The sequence below is a fragment of the Benincasa hispida genome, chromosome 1 (genome assembly GCF_027475165.1).
Source record: "Benincasa hispida cultivar pf3 chromosome 1, pf3_genome.v1.1, whole genome shotgun sequence".
Lineage (NCBI taxonomy): Eukaryota > Viridiplantae > Streptophyta > Magnoliopsida > Cucurbitales > Cucurbitaceae > Benincasa > Benincasa hispida.
In genome coordinates, this window is record NC_143478.1 from 57,904,137 (window position 1) to 57,922,112 (window position 17,976).

General features: G+C 33.2%; 1 protein-coding gene across 2 annotated transcripts; it reads right to left on the bottom strand.

Moving 5' to 3' along the window:
* Nucleotides 1-12,470: 12,470 nt before the first annotated feature.
* On the bottom strand, nucleotides 12,471-17,243 carry LOC120070798 (stress response protein). Of its 2 annotated transcripts, XM_039022857.2 has the most exons (9): nucleotides 16,870-17,243; nucleotides 16,743-16,803; nucleotides 15,257-15,432; nucleotides 14,736-14,786; nucleotides 14,348-14,412; nucleotides 14,147-14,269; nucleotides 13,908-14,033; nucleotides 13,739-13,804; nucleotides 12,471-12,829 (listed from the first exon to the last, which is right to left on the bottom strand). In XM_039022857.2, the coding sequence occupies exons 3-9, from the start codon at nucleotides 15,411-15,413 to the stop codon at nucleotides 12,749-12,751; spliced, it is 669 nt and encodes a 222-aa protein (XP_038878785.1). In that variant the 5' UTR covers nucleotides 15,414-15,432; nucleotides 16,743-16,803; nucleotides 16,870-17,243; the 3' UTR covers nucleotides 12,471-12,748. The 2 variants fall into 2 exon arrangements, with proteins under 2 accessions (XP_038878785.1, XP_038878647.2); XM_039022719.2 differs by having other exon boundaries at nucleotides 14,147-14,412.
* Between the last annotated feature and the right edge of the window lie 733 nt (nucleotides 17,244-17,976).

The window sequence follows — 17,976 nt, forward strand, 5'->3', positions numbered from 1 at the left end:
CACTGATCACGATCTACATCTTTCATCGCCTGTTTATAGGTCGATGGATCCTCTATGTCATCATCAGGTATGACAACTTATGTTTCTGTTAAACCCAAGTAATGTTCAGGCTGATGAATAACCCTCCCACTACGTCGAGGCATTCTCAACTCTTGAGAAGGATGTGACTGACCATATGTACTAGTTTTATCTACTACTTTAGTAGATGAACTAGCTCTATCTGTAGCGTTATTGGAAATTTCATTCAATACTAGTCTACTGCGAGGTTGATGACTTCTTATGTGGTTTTCCTCTACGAATGTGGCATTTTTTTATACAAATATCTTATTCTCTTAAGAATCGTAAAATAGACCACCTTTTGTTTCTTTTGGATAACCTACAAATAGGCATAGTTTTGAACGACGTTCCAATTTTTTTAGGATTTTGCACCAACACGTATGTTGGGCATCCCCAAATCCTAAAGTGATGTAAACTGCCTTTACGCTCTTTCCATAGCTCATAAGGTATTTCTGAAACACTTTTAGAATGAACGTTATTCAAAATATAGACATCAGTCTCTAATACATGTCCCCAAAAGGAATCAAGTAACTCAGCAAAGCTCATCATTGAGCGAACCATGTCCAACAAGGTTTTGTTTCTTCTTTCAGATACACCGTTCTGCTGAGGCATATTAGGTGCAGAGAGTTGTGACTTAATTTCATATTCTATCATATAGTCTTGGAATCTTAAGTCCATGTACTCCCCACTTCGATCTGATCGTAGTGTTTTAATTGTTTTACCTAACTGGTTCTCAACCTCAACCTTATATTCTTTGAACTTTTCAAAAGAATCAGACTTATGATGCATTAGGTAAATATGACCATACCTAGAATAATCATCAATAAAACTGATGAAATATTCATACCCACCTCGAGCTTTGACATTCATCGGTCCACAAAGGTCCGAATGTACGAGCTCTAAGGGTATTTTGGCTTTGAGACCTTTTTCAGTAAAAGATCTCTTAGTCATTTTTCCCTCAAGACAAGACTCACATAGAGGTAAAGAATTGTCTTCTAACTGATTTAGGAGTCCATTCTTAACCAATCTCTCAATCCTATTGAGTTTTATATGACCAAGTCTTAAGTTTCATAAATAGGCATTAGAAGAAACCTTTTGTCTTTTATTCTGAGTTTCGACTGTTCTAAACATCTCAGTATTTAAGATAAATTTTTTTTTTAGTCGGTCTTAACTTATATAAGTTGTTTTCAAGTATAGCAGAACAAATTTGAATACCTTTTCTAAAAATGAACGCTTCATTAACTTCAAAAATTATTTTATACATTTGTTCCATAATACAAGCGATAGATATTAAATTCCTCTTTATAAGAGGTGCATACAAAACATCTTTAAGTATGATATATCTATCGTTGAAAAACAACTTCAAGTCTCCCATTGCTTCGGCCGAGACAACCTCTTCTGTTCCAACCTTGAGGGTGATCTCGCCTTCTTCAAGCTTTTCTAAGAACTAGTTTCCTGAAAAGAGAAGCAAATATGATTAGTGGCTCCTGAATCCAATATCCAGGTTGAGGTATCATCCTCCACTAAACATGTCTCAACAACTAGTAAATCATATTTACCTTGTGCTTTTTTCGAGGCAGGGGCCTGAGACATTCCTCAGTTAAGACAAATCTCAGTTCATCTATTACTAGTGTTGAATTCATATTGTTTTTCCATGTTGAGTAATTATCGTCGTTTAGTTTCTCGGAAGCTAAGAGTTGATTTAAGAGCTAGTCATGCTAAAAAGAAAAACATATCCTTTTTAGTAAAAATATTAATCTTTTAAATCCAATCAAGTTTAGCAAAAAATCTAATAATGTACCCTTCATTAATATATTTTGCAATGATATTTCAATGGTTTAGAATAACATCCACCGAGGGGTGATCGACTATTCCTCCGTTGAACCAAGACTATCTTGACTAGATACTATCACCAAAATAACTCTTATTCCTATAGTAACTCAGTTACCGCTACTTTGGTCAAGAATTTACTAACACTTAGTAATTCTCGTAATTGTGACCCTCCATTTTCAGACCTCAAAGATCGGAATCATTATGCTCCCAAAGTTGGAAAGATAAGAATGGAAACGGACCTGAGAGACCCTATCAATTTCTAGAGTTCGCGGAGTTCCGAATCCTATAATATAGCCCTCCGATTGGTAAGATCGCTCCAGGGCAGACATGCAAGCGCATTATAGGAATATCACAGTGCGACCTAATGGAAGAGACCGTAGGATGTGTTGACACGCTTCCTTCTCCCACTTACTATGAACAACTTCCCCTATTCACCTTGGTATTGACTCATGCAAACACTCTCTGAATGGAGTCCACTTCCAGGGCGGCCCAAAGCCAAGCATGAATCTCACGGTGTGAACTCTTAGGGACGCTAGAGCTAAAAGTACATTTCTTCTCTTCAGCTGAAGTGTTATAGACGGTTAGGGTATAAAATACTTAGCGATACATTTCGGCTAACTAAACATATCCTAAGTCTAGGTGATTCATCCGAGTATAATTTTTATACTGGATTTTTAACCTACAATGTCTAGGTGATAAACAAATTTTATTACCTCACACCGCTCACGCATGCTCGTAAAACCGGTTTAACCTAACTTAGACGCCGGCTCGATCTCCAGGTAGTAGGTGTTCTGTGAACCATCAACTTAAAAACCTTCAACCTTAGTCATCTTATCTGACTTTTTGCCAAGATCTTGTCGGGTGAGTTTTCTTGTAACTTCGGTTTTACGAGATATCAACCTATTCGAATCTAATTGAAATCGGTCGAAATTTGGATTCAAATTAACCCTATGTGAGCATGCACCTTATCTTTATTATAGATTTTAGATTTCTATCTCATATAACAATTATAAAAACAATCTATAACAAGCCTAATTTGAATATAATATTTATAATCAAACTAAAGAAGTTTCATGCTTCATGCTTTGTATATTTTCTCTTTTAATTAATATAACTTTTATATCAATTAATCAATTTTGAAAATAACCGTTCAAGCATGCATCTCCCTAAATTAATACAACATTTATATTAATTTCATGAAACTTTATACATGCATTTAATTAATATCATAACTCTTATAACATATTAATTAATACATGATTCATGCTTTCCTATGGTGGGATTTTAAATCTAAATGACATACATTATGCACATAAAATACTATTTAATTAAAACATACATTCAATAATGCATAATTAATTAAGTTAACTAAAGTGAATTGGTTTTGGGATTTTTAATCAAGCAAAAAAAACTAAAAATATTACAATATTAATTTCAAACAGGGCTTGGACCGCTCCCGAACCATTCGAACTAACCCGAACCGCCCTTGGATTGCTTGAACCGGACCATTTTGCCTTTAAGTGAAGAACACACTTGGGCTGGAACTAAAAAAACAGCATGCTGGAATTTTCGGCCAGTTTTGAACAGTCTCTGAATTTCTTCAAATTGACGGCATAAATGGACTCTATTGACTCTCAAAATTTGCAGACTCCATATGAACACATTAATGCCCATAAAAATGTAGGTAATTACAATTAATTCCAATGAATTGAGCGAGAATTAAATTCAATCCCAAAACCAATTTTCTTTAGTTTCTACACAGTTTCATCATATGAAAAGCTATCCACCAAGCTAAAATTAATGTATGTTAGGTGCCTTAACCTGGCTCTGATACCAATTGAAGGTGTTCATATAATACATGCTGAAGCAATTTTAGGATCGGAAGCACTTAACTACATCAATTTTAGAAAATGAAAGCATGCTGTCCAAATACCATAAATAGAGAGCAGAATTTGTACCAACCTTTTTGGAAACCGATTCAGCAACTCCCTTTGATTCCTTTGCTCACTAACGGTGTATGGTCCATCTCTAGTGTCTTCCCTACTATTCTCCGGGCCAATAATTGTGGGAGTCTATAGAGATAGGGAATGGGAAGGGAATGCTTGAAGGTTCAAGCTCTAGAGAGATATATGAAGGTAGGTGAGTTTGAGACCACATTCCAGCAGCATAATAGTATGGAAATGGTTGTGTTCAGCTCTCAATCTGATTCTACCTCTACTTATAGAGTGAATCCATGCATCAAAAAGCCTCAAGATGCAAGACACATGGTGGAGATGCCAACAATAGTGGATTCTAGGCGTTCATGTAACATTACATGCAAGAGTGCATGGATGAGTTGTTTTTCTACTTTGAATCACCATGCATAAGTGGGATTCCAACAAAATCCACTATCCTTGATCCAAAACCTGATTTTAGCTTGCATTTTAATTTTAAGTTCAATTCTAAATTGAAATTAATTTTTGGTAATTAATTTGAAACTTTTCCAATTAATTTCATATGATTAATCCAATTAATCATTTTAACCTTGTGTAATCCATTATATATGAATCCTTATTCATGTATATAGTATTTAAAATACTTTATCTCTCATTTAATAATTTAATTCATAATTAAATTATTGTGTCAAACACAATTGACGATAATACCCTTTCCCAATTTTGAACGATTCAAAGTTTCCTATCTAATTGTTCTAGGCTTTATTCCGATATGAGATAGTAGGAGGACCTAATGAACCTATAGATCATGGGCTCTAACGATTCGAGGTTAACCGACTAATCTCATTAACCAAGCTAACCAACATTTCGTTGACTACCGGGACACTCCACTATAGCCCAGTAGCTGCACTCCCCTCACTGTAGATATATTTCCGTCCACTTGATATAACTATGTTCAGTAAGTCGATCCTTCACAGATTGTTCATAGCTATAGCCGGGTCAAATGTCCGTTTTACCCCTATAGTACTTCTTGTTCCTTAAGTTCCACTAATCCTCTAATGAAAAATTGGTTTGTGGTCTAACCATTAAACCTAAGTCCCTCTCGGGCCAAAGAGAGGGTGGGGCCCCTTGTTCAAGTCCTGGAGTTAGTACTTAGGGGAACAACCTCTCTACTATCCCTGAAATGGGTAGGAGCGAATTCCATCTTGCGAGACTATGTCCCCAGCTATCTATCCGATCTTATCCCCAAAATGGTAGGCTTGTTGAGTCAGCGATGTCTAGCCACTCTCACCCTAAACCCTAAACCCTTAACATACTTACAACAAATAGAATCTTAGGTCTTGTTGCAGTCAAGTACATTAAACTTCCAACTAAGCTTTGATATAAGCTTGGATCAACATCTTTTCCAATATCATTCTTGTTCAATTTCAAATTTGTATCCATGGGCATATTATAAGGAAAAGCATTTTCCATTCTGAATTTTTTCAACAAATCACGAGTATACTTTTGTTGTGAGATGACAATCTCTCCATCTTTTTGATTAACTTCAATTCCCAAAAAATAATAGATGAGACCCATATCACTCATCTCAAATTCTCTTTTCATGAAATTCTTAAAATCATCACACAATAGTTTATCATTTCCAGTAAAAAGAAAATTATCGACATATAATGAAACAATAAGAAATTTGTCATACTTCTCTTCTTTGACATAGAGTACATGCTCATATGGACACATTTGAAAACTTGTCTTAAAAAAAAATTCAATGCAAATATACCAAGCTCGCAGAGCTTGCTTCAATCCATACAAGGCCTTTTTCAACTTGTACACTTTGTCTTCTTCTCCTTTTTTCACATAACCCAAAGGTTGTTCAACGAATACCTCTTCCTTCAAGGGTCCATTCAAAAAAGCAGATTTTACATCCATGTGATAAACTTTCCACTCATTTTGAGTAGCCAAAGGAAAAATCAATCGAACTGTCTCAATTCTTGTCACAGGAGCAAAGATCTCTTCATAATTCACACCATATTCCTGCGTGTAGCCTTTTACAACAAGTCTTGCCTTGTATTTTTCAATTTTTTCATTTGACTTCAATTTTGTTCTGTACACCCATTTTACTCCAAGAACTTGTTTGTTTACTAGAAGATCCATCAACTCTCATATTTCATTTCTTTTTATTGCATCAATTTCTTGATCCATTGTAATTTTCCATTTTTCATCTTGGATCGCCTCATCAAAATTTATAGGATCAACACTGAAAAATAATGCAAAATCAGTAACATCATCATCACTTGTGGAAGATGGCGATGCAAATGAAGATGACACCATTGCCTGAATCTCTACTTGCTCTAAGTCTTAAGCATCTCCATTCCCATTTATGCTAATATGATATGGACTCTCTACTTCTCCAACGACATCCCAGTTCTAGGATTCATCTTCATTGAAAATAACATCCCGACTGATAATAATTTTTTTCGACAAAAGATTATATAACCGATAAGCTTTAGAATTTTCACTATAACCTACCATAATACATTTTTCTGATTTATCGTCTAATTTTCCCCTTAGCTTATCTGATATACGAGAATAAGCTATACTCCTAAAAACTCTCAAGTAACGAACACATGGTTTCTCACCACACCATGCTTCATAAGGAGTCATACCTGGAACACTTTTTGTAGGAGTTCGATTCAAAATATAAACAGTACATGCAACAGCATCTCCCCAAAACTCATTTGGTATCTTTTTTGCTTTTAGCATACTTCTCACCATCTCCATGATTATTCTATTCTTTTTTCTGCAGCTCCATTTTGTTATGGAGTCATTTAAGCTATTTGTTGATGATGAATACCTTGTACTTTGAAAAATTTATCAAAAACTATATATTCTCCACCTCGGTCAAATCTCAAAGTTTTTATCTTATGGTCACTTTGATTCTCAGCTAAAGCTTTGAAAGATTTAAAACATTCAAATGCTTTACTTTTTTCTTTCAAAAGATAAATCCATAACTTTCTACTGAAATCGTCAATGAAGGTTATGAAATATCGATTACCTCCATTTGATATTGTACGCATGGGACCACACAAATCTATATGAATCAACTCAAGAGGTTTGGAGGCTCTCCAAGCTTTAGCAGTTAGAAACGAATCTCGGTGATATTTTGCAAGTGTACACACTTCACAAATATCTGTCTCATGGTTGATATTTTGAATGTCTCTCACCATATGATTTTTTCACAAATATGATAGTGATCCAAAACTCAAATGACCATATCAAAAATGCCAAAGCCAGGATGGATCATTCAATATGCTGCCAAAATAAGAGATCTGACCATATGTAAATTTAAGAGAAAACATCTTATTAGAAATCATCTTTACCTTGGCAATAAGAATACCAGTTTGATCTTTGATGGCACACACACCACCTTCAAATGAAACTTTTAGACCTCGCTAAAGCAGTTGGCCAATACTCAAAAGATTATGCTTCAGACCTGGAACATAGAATACATCTACAACTTGTTTTGTGTCTTTCTTCGTCTTAACGAGAATATCACCTCAGCCTTTGACTTGCAATCTGGTATTATCACCAGTTTTCACTTCACTTTGGAGAGATTCATCCAAAGTAACAAATATACTTCTATTTCCTATCATGTGGTTACTACAACCACTATCAAGATACCATGTAGACTCTATAACATCATCTTGAGTACTACATGCAAGAAATAGAACACCTTCATCATTTTTCTCCTCTTTATGCATCATGGTGGAATTTCCATCTCCATTTTTCGGTGCCCAACAATCTGCCTGAAAATGACCGTACTTTTTGCAATTAAAACATTGAATGTGAGAAAAATTACCACGACCACTTCCTTGATTTCTGCCAAAGTCTTTTCCTCTTCCATCTCCTCTTCCTCGAGATGAAGAAGAGCTTTGTTGTTGATTTTCAGAATTCATACCATTTCTTTTATCATAGTTTTTTCCACCTCCTCGTCTCCCACGGCCACCATGTCTTCCACAAGAACCGCCTCTGAATGAAATTTGCATTTGAAATGCTTCCTCGGGATTAAATCAAATTTCTTCAATCTAAGCTCATGGGATTGAAGAGAACCCATCAAGCCATTTACTGATAGTGTAGATAAATCTTTTGATTCTTCAATTGCAATAACAATATGCTCAAACATTCTTGGCATACTTCTAAGAATCTTTTCAACAACTCTTTGATCACCCAATTTTCCCCATTTGTTCTCAAACTATTGACAATCGCGAGAATACGATTGAAAAACTCTTCAACAGTTTCGGTCTCTTTCATCTTAATGCAATCAAATTCAGATATGAGAGCTTGTAGTCTTACCATCTTTACCTTATCTTCTCCTTGATAGGTGGATTGTAAAATATCCCAAGCCGCCTTTGCAGAAGTAACTATTGAAATTATTTCGAAGACATGTTCATCAACAACTTGATAAATGAAGAACATAGCCTGCTTGTCTTTCTTACGATTTTCTCTCAACTCGACAAGTTGTTGATTATTAAGCTCGTTCTGATTCTCAACTTTCGTGTATCCTTTTTCAACAATATCCCACAATTCTTGGGAGCCATATAGCACTTTCATTTGAATACTCCATTGATTAAAATTCTTCCCACTGAATCTTGGAAGTTGGGTTTGTAACATGTTACCACTTGAAACCATCTCTAATCTTAGCTCTGATACCACTTGTTGGAAACGACGTAGACCCTCAAAGTTTTTAAGTCATAAACACAATGAAGAGACTCGAAATTTGCTGAGTAGTTTGGGGAGCTTGTAACAAACTAATAACAGGGAAAAACATGAGATATAACCCAAATAACTAAGTGAAGTTAGCACTCTATCAGTTAAGGACTAACCTTCCTCCCTTTTGGTTATACCCTCACTATGAACTAAATGGTTCACATACTGATCCTTTAACAACATAAAGAGTATGTGAGTATGTGAGATTGACCTCCATCTATAGTGATTTGTTTCTTGATTGTCAAAAGAAGTGGTAAAAAAATGAACAAATCATCTTGGGAGTTTGTATCATTGAAAAGCACTTGAAAAGTGTTTTATTTGCTTCTAATTTAGGATCTTTATTGCTAATTTGTGTGATTTAGTGAGTTAAATCGAGTGAATTTTAAGAAACCGAGTTGCAGGAACAAGTTGTGGAGAATTTGGATACAAAATAGTGCAAAAATCCAAATATAAGAACTTTAGGGCCATTTGTAAGAAAATGAGGGAAAAAGAGACCAAAAATCAATAAAAGGGAGTGTTGAGGAACTCCCACAGCACTAAGGCGCTATTGAAAATCCAAGAGGTATAAATTGGGCAACGTCGCAGTGATACAAAATATTGAGGCCTCACAGTGCTAGCGTTAGCTGTGCGTGAAGGATTTTAATGGCAGCACTGCAACGCTGTGTCAATTTTTTTACTTTAAATCGCATCATTTGTCAAGAGTTAGAAGCATCAAGTTTAAGGGATACGAGAGCTAGGGCAAGACGAAAATACATTAGTCCAAAGAGATTTTGAGAGAAAGGAGTTGTGGAAGTCATTAGTTAGCTTGAGGACAAGAGTCAAAGGCAAAACGGGCGAGCTATGCGGTGTTGGTGGCAATTGTGCATCATTTCCTTTGCTTCTCTTTTATTTTTCTATAAATGGCTGCTACTTTTTAATTGTTTGACACGTTCATGAGTAGCTAGACTTTTCTATTTAGGATATTGAGGATGTTACGGATTCTAGTTATTTGTTGATTGATTCTTGGATTGATATTGCCATAATCACATTTTGAATTCTCTAGTTTAATGCTTTTGATCAATTGACCATTGTTTGAATATATCTAGTTTAACTGTCTGCTTGAGAGAGAGTGTATTTGCTGGAATAGGGATTTGAATTGTAATTAGGCTATGTACACGAGTGGTAGGTCGTTTACAAGAACTACGATAGAAAGGTCTTTACGTTATGCCTAATTAATTAAATTGCATGCAAAAAGAATTTAGTAATTAGGTGTTAGAACAGATCAAGGTCGAGAGATTAGACTTCTAGGTTGATGTGGTCGTTGACGGTTCATCCGTTTGTTCAATCATTCAAATATGCAAGTCTGTAATTTAATCAATACCCTAGATTTTTATTCACTGAAATTTGTTAATTAGATAGTTTAGTATTAAAAATCAAATCTCAAGCCACTATTGTATCACCTATATAAAGTTAGCACATAAATAATGATAGTTAGAAAAAACTGTATACCCTTCTTTGAGGACGATAATTAGCTCTGTTACAAATTTTATTAATCGACATGTATGCTTGTGCTTGTCAATCATCTTCTTGATTAATTCGGTCACCTCAATCCAAATGTTAGGCTTATCATGAGTTTAGTTTTCAGCATTTATACAATTTTAAATGAGTTTTAATTATCTTGTTTTAAGTTGAATTTTATTTTTCACATCTTGGGTTTTGATTTATTCAGTTTAATTTGATTTAAATTGCATATTTGATCCATATGATTTGGAGAAAGTATGATTTCATAAAACCATGAACTTTTATCAAACGATAGGTACTAAATTCTAACTTTTAAAACTATAGGAACTAAATTCTTTTTTTTTTTTTTTTCAAACCGCGTGGATCAAATTTGTAACAAAACCTTTGATTTGTTATTTGCTTTGTTTAACGTGTATCTTAATTTTAGTTTCGAATTATTTGATTTTGAGAGGATGGGTTCTTTAGTTCAACATATTATTTGATTATATTTATATAATATTATCACTAATATTTGTTTGAAATACCTTATACGTATGCTAGATTATATTAACGTAATATTATCACTATTATGCTCATTATATGCGGTGAAATTGAAACTGATACAGTACAATGACATGAACATTTTTATTTGAAACTTTGTACTTTGAAAATACTATGAACATTACCATAAAACATATATATTACATTCTGTGAAAAGAAAATCGGAAGTGTTCGAAACTTGGTGATGGCAGTGGTTGTAATTCAATGAAGTCAAAATCATAAAGAGACCAAGGGAGCAAGACCAAAATCGAAAATGGTGACGAATTGGAAAAACAATGACCCTAAAATCGTGCATTCTTACTAGGGGTGCATACATTAGATTGAGATAGGTTGAAGAACTTTTTAAATCCAATTTAATTGTTGGAGTTGTAAATTTTTTCAACTCAAAAAACAATTATTTAATAATGAACTTAATCCAACTCAATTATGAAACATTAGAATTGGATTGGATTACTCAAGTCCTTTGTTCAAAATTTTTATTCTAAAAATAAGTAAAATATTAATATGTAAAAACTTAATTATTTATTTTCAATGATTAAATTAAGATTAACTATTCAATTTCAATTTATATTATGATAATTTATTTTTAAGAAGTGTTAGAGAATAAAATCATGAAATTAAATAAAATAAAAATAAATGTGTGTATATAATGGTAACACAAGTAGATTTTTAAAATTAACAATAAATTCAGTTGGATTAAGTTTTTTAGGTGAACCCATGATTCATGAACCAACTCAACCCATAAAATTTTTATTTATTCGAACTCAACCCAATCTAACCCGAATGAGTTGATAACTCAACCCAAATCATCTAGATTGGGTTGATCAGATTTTTTAACATCCCTAATATTTACTAATTTCAAACAGTTGAATATCAATTTAAATTAATGTATTCTTGGATAATATTTACTCAACTATTAAAATACCAACAAAGTCTACACGAACACAAAAAAAAAAAAAAAAAAAAAAGTTTGTCTAGTGAAATCGCAATAATGCCAGAAAATTCACGAAAATGGGTGGCATTGGATTCCTGACAAGGGTAGAATGGTCCTAAAATTAAACAAATTTTGATAACGTAAAATACCTAAAGTTTGGACATCTATAAAAATTATAATCTTGCATTGTTTCATGTGGCTAAATATTTCTTTATACAATAAGATAGTATTCGGTCACTTATCATAAAACATTCAAATCTGGCCATTTATGCCATCACCCTAAAATTTTAATACATTTCTGAAAAGAAAAATCTTTTCACATACTAGTAAGTTTGATAAATTTTCATTATGAATTCTAAATTTTCAAATATACTATTTTAATACATCCACATATAAAAAAGCTAATTCAATATTTTCAATTAATTATATATTAATCGTAAAGAAAATTCTCAATCAATTATGAAATCTGAAGTTTTGACTGGCATGCTTTCAAATACTTATTTAGGTGTAGGCATCCATCTCATTTCATCGAATGAGCAAATACATATAAATAAAAGTTAACGTGCAAATATCAAACTTATCCAATAAACAATTTACCAACACAAACAACCAACATGATCATCTTTTAATTTTTTTATTTTCAAAAATCATGTTTGTTTCCTCAATTTTTTAATCAAGGATTTCATAATTATTTGAATTTTTTAGCTAAATTCCAAAAACAAAAAACAAAATTTAAAAAATTAACTTGTATTTTAAAAACCATAAAAATGTAGATAACACAACATAAAAACCAATAGATGAAAGTAGTGTTTATAAGCTTAATTTTCAATTGAAAATTAATCACACCTCAAGTAACATTATGATTTCCAGAGTAATCACGAAAATTATAAAACCAAAAAAACAAAAAATAAAAAAGAGGCATGGATAATTTACTAAACAAAATGAAAACAAGGCAACAATAATGTCTCATTCTCTTCTCAACAAAATTTTCACACCTTACCAGAATTATTCAGCAAACACCCTATGAAAAGCGGACTTACTGATTTCATTTTGTAGTATTATAAAGTTAGAAGAAAAGATTAAAACAAGGGGAACTATAACATACCCTTTCACTATCACTACATTTCATGAGAGAAATGGAGACAGAACCATCTTTAGTTGGCTTGCAGAGTGATCCGATCTTCAGTTACTCAATTTTGCGTCTTTTTTTCAGTAGGCTCTTTGTTGATCCTCTCATTTTTTTACCACCATTCGAACCCTTTTCTTTCTGCAGTTTGTTATATATATATATAAAAAAAAAAAAAAAAAAAAAAAAAAAAAAATAACCAATGAAATTGAGACACCATGTGTATCTGTGAGTCGAAACTCCATAAAATTTTGGCATGGTTTCAGAGGTGCTTTTAAATATGCATACGTTTTAGAATAGTAAAACCCAATTTTAGTTAATTAAAAATAATTTTCAATTTTATCAGAATATTCAGCTTACCTGCAAAGAACTAAGTCCTTGTAAAAACTAAACAAGAAAAGAACAAAAAAAAAAAGTCAATTTATACCCCTCAATTTTGAAGGATATATCATTTAAAACCTCAAACTACTAATTGTAATTAAAACTCTAAACTTTTAAGTGAATCAATTTAGACCGTTTGTTAGATTTCTTTTTTCTTAAAAAAAACTATCAATGTGCATACCTTCACGTGTATAAGACTTCTTGAAATGAGAAATGTTGGAATCAAATAGATAGTAATGGTTTAAATATTCTTGTCTTCCCTTATTTTTGCCTACTTGTTTGTAAAGAATTATGTTTTTGTGAAAAAATATGTAGAAATCATCAACTTCGGGTCTAAATTGATTCACTTACGAAAGTTTAAGATTTAAATTTAATACAATTATTAATGTGGGATCTAATTTTTTTCTTTTTTTTTTTTGTAAAATAACTGCATAGATGAAGGATCAAACCTTCTTCATCTAGGAAGGATAGCCATGCCAATTACCGTTGAGTTTAATTCACTTGGGCTAATTTGGAGTTTTAATTGATATAGCTCCAATATTTAAGGATATAAATTGATCTTCTCCCCATTACTTTCAACACTTCTAATCACACTATATTGTAGAGAGGTGTTTTGCATTCTCATTTTAACAGTCATTCCAAACTCGATTCAAGTTCAGAGCTTAGTACCTTGTTTGACCTCTTTGCCTGTGATCCATGACTTTGTCGTGACTTTTTTTTCCTTCTACGTTGTTCCTGCAAAGATTCAAAACATTCATGAGTATATATTCACTATCAATAAAGGAAATATTACAGGCTTCAGTATCAGCCTGTGTCAGAATATTAATAAGTGTTTAACCGGTGGAAAAGCAGGAAGTCGAGGAGGAGACTCGGTAGAATTTTCAGGATTTTCAATCTCTCCATTGTTGTTGAGCATAATTTTCAACCTGCCGTCATTCAATAATTTCTCAGAACGCGCGTGTCTCTGCATCATTTTAGAAAGATATACAGATGAAAAATGGGCCATTTTATGATCCGCCACAAATAAAAAAAATAACTGATTAGGCTTAATAGGAGAAAGTAATATCACACATATACCTTGGATTTAAGATGAGCCTTTAATGTCTCCTCATTCAAACAGACAACTCTAGGGCATAACTTACACTTAAAAACTGATTTGCATTTCAGGATGCACACTGGAACATCTGCGGGTAATGGCTCCTTCATGGATAAGATGTTTGAATGAATGTCCAGAGTTCCCAAAGGTAACTGCATATCCGAAGAGATTTCATCAGGTACCTGAGTCCCAGTAAGAGATTGAATTTCTTTTCCAATGCCGGGATCATCTTCAGTACTTGGAAGACCTGAGATACAAAGAATAAAACGGATGTCAAACATCTCAAACAAATGCATTCTGTGAAGCCAATATAAATCATCAATTCAAAAGATAAAAATAATGCTTAAGAAATAAATTTCAGTTGAAATTAGATAAGCAACCATACGTCTTAAGATCTATAAAATGTATATATAGATAGAAAGATAGATAGTCAATTGCAAATACAAAGGAATGACAGCATCCATTTTATATGTTCAATGGGTAAAAGTGTTGAAATGTCAACTGTTGTCCGGGAAACCGCAACATTTTATACAAAGCAATAGTGATTTAATATACAAAGAAAAAGAAAACCTGACGAGTCAATATCAACTTCATTAACAGAGCTATCCTCGCTTTCATACCCTGAAATAACAAAATATTGATAAATAGTCGATATTAATTAACGTAGGCATGTGCATCACTACAATACAGTAGCGGTACCTATGAATGCCTGCATTAGATTTATCTGCATAGTAGCCATTTAGAATATTTTATCTCCAATAAAGAATTAAGAAATACGAACTAAATGTTATTATCTTCAATGTATTTAGCTATACTAGAAATTCTATGTCTGTCTTTTGTTTGGTGTAGGCGGGAGGACAGATAAACAGATAGCAATGCAGAACAATAAGTTTTCTGACTAGAACATTCCTTATAAATCAGTTTTTGATAAGTGCAAAAAACTAAAGCTAGTATGAAATTAAAGAAAATATAGAGATGTGCATCAGTCTCCTTTTTTTTTATAAACGAAACGTGCATCAGTCTCCTAATAAGTGCAATTAATTGAGCTTAATAGCATTCTATGAGAAATTATGGTATAAAGATGAACAAACCAGATGAGGTAGAGCAGGATTCATCATCTTGAACTTCTACATCATCTTGTGATTCTTCTGCATCTACTTCTGGTTCAGAGTCAGATGATGATACAGATGAATCTGATGCATTGTCGTTATCACCATGTTCAAGCCTGTAGAATCTCCTCTTTATCATTGCTAGTCCTTTAATGAAACTGAGGCAGAAACGAAATTAATCATAACGTATACCACACAGATCTCTTGCTTAAATATAGAAGAGCAATCTTGAGGAATCATTTACATTGACTCAACAATAATAAAAATGACCTTAACTTCTTTTTTAAATGAATAACCAAACATACATTGTGAAAAAAAATAAATAAATAAAAATAAGAACACAAAGGCATACAATTAAACATGGAAAGTAAATAACAGTTGCAACTTAGAACAAACTAGACACATGAATCAACACATCATGTAATGCATACTTAATCTCAACTCAAGCTCACTCAACAATCATGTTTAGCCCTCACAAAGCTATATGACACTAATTCCTTTGACATACAACTACCCCTAACCATTTATATTCAACATCTTAACGTTCTTTACATAGCTCAGCGTTCAACACTTGACCTACCTACTCAAGAGCTCGAAATGTGCATCGCCCCTTGACTATTTTTATTCAAGGCATCCAATGACTTCACTACATGTTGTCCTTCTTCCTCGAGAACACAAATACTTCCCCTTCTAGACTCCTTACACCAACCCTTGACACCATTTTTATCTAGGACATCGATGCTCCTATAAATCCAACAATGAGATATCACCCATCGATCATTTGTATTTGAGACAAACTGATATTCACTCAACTTTCCTTTATAAATGCACAAGGTTCTCTAACCTCTTTCTCACACAATTTCACCAAAATGAATAAATCCTTCAACATGCTTTTAAGTCATACTCTCATCATATGCCACATTCTTATCCAAACATTTAAAATAAATATAGATCCTCATAATTGCAAAATCTCGTAACACCACCTCAGCATGCTAATACAACATTATCGCAACATTTCAACATGCTCAACAATTCAGATCATAAATTCAAGACCGTCAAATATTTAAATAATAAATATTATGCAAATAAAACACACAATACGCTAGCACACAACAAAAAGCCTAAAAAGGTAGAATTCTACTTATTTAGAGAGCTCCTAAACTATTTGAAAGGGTCCTACGATCAAAACTCAGGCTGAAACCTTATTCAGAGTCCCAAGGAGTGTACAGAATGAATATTACTACCCAAAATAACCTTAAACCTTAATTTGAACATGCTACATCAGTCTCGAACTACAAATGTAGAGTTTTCAAGTGTTATAAACTAATTTACAGCACTTAAAATGAGTTAGAAAAGGGCTTAAAGCTACTGTTACCAAGTCAAACGAGTCTAAATTTACAAACAATTGTTAGTGACTGATATAAACACCTTAAAACGAGTTTGAAAGGGTTTTAAAGCAGGACTTTACCTTCTGAACGTTGCCAAACAGCTCCAAGACCTCGCTGTTTACTGTTCAGATAATCTTAACCCTGCATATTGCAGCCGTTAGGGAGTGGGAAACTCAAAACTAAAGCCGATTTAGTAAAGTGCCAAACCTTGTCGGAATGAGGAAAAAAGTTGCTCCAACGCTGCTGGAAAGGGTGTCGCCGGAAAACAGTTCGTGGGTTCTCGCCGTATGCTCGCCGGACGCCCTTGCCACCTGTTGAAGGTTTGCCCGTGAAGTGGGTATGGGCAGGGCCGCTGCTCCAGTTGCCGGCGAAGACGTAAACGAATCGCGGGGGTCGGAAACTGCCGGAGGACAGCGTCCACGAGTGCTGCCGTTACGGGATAACGAAGGGGAGAAGCGGCTGAACGAGAAAACGAGGGGGGGACACGGTGAAGAGATAGAAAGAGGACAAAGGGGCTAGGGTTTTGGGTTTTTGATAAAATTAGTTCTCTTTGGTTTTGATTAGGAAAATGGTCCAAAATAGCCTAAAATCCAGAATTTATTATCAAAACTGACATCTTTTTTTAAACGTATATAATTTGAAATACTCAAGTTTATACTCAATTTTAAATGAATTGCTTCTCCCTTTTTTTCTTCCTATGTTTATAAGACATCAAGTACAAAAAAAAAAAAAAAAAAAAAAAAAAAACCCTAAATTTAACATTTTTTAAATTATTTAAAAGTAAAAAATACTTGATATTTTACTCCATTTAGAAGGATGGTTGGAAATATTTTACTCAATTTGGAAGGATGGTTGGAAAGAATATGAAAAGTCGTATGAAAATTAGTGATAATTTAGCTAAAATGAAGTTATATGCAATCGGACAAAAACAAAATCAATGTTCATGAAACAAAAGGTGTATGATCGTTAACTTTGAGGTATGTGATCGCATATCCAAACTTAGCAATTGCATGCTCAAATTTAGCTATTGTACGTCTTCTATTGTGTGATTTTGTTTTGGTCATATTTCATTGATACAACTTTATTGTAGCCAAATGATTATTCATTTTTACACAATTTTTCGCATTCTTTCCAACCATGCAAATAAAAAGAACAAAATCTAAAAGAAACTTAATTCAAATGGCCTTACAACGTTTAAGCTTTTATAAATCTAGCTTTTGAAGTATTAAAGTCAAAGTTTTTTTAAGTTTTTGTTCAATTTACAAGCATGGTTGGAAAGAACACAAAAAAGTATGAAAACGAGTGGTCATTTTG

What these genes read in the sequence shown, in the direction of transcription:
- LOC120070798 (XM_039022719.2), bottom strand. Translation starts at nt 15,413, where the DNA reads ATGATAAAGAGGAGATTCTACAGGCTTGAACATGGTGATAACGACAAT. An exon ending in AGGCTCATCTTAAATCCAAG is followed by an intron (nt 14,034 to 14,146) that starts GTATATGTGTGA and finishes AAAATGATGCAG; the next exon opens with AGACACGCGCGTTCTGAGAA. An exon ending in AGGCAAAGAGGTCAAACAAG is followed by an intron (nt 12,830 to 13,738) that starts GTACTAAGCTCT and finishes AACAAACTGCAG; the next exon opens with AAAGAAAAGGGTTCGAATGG.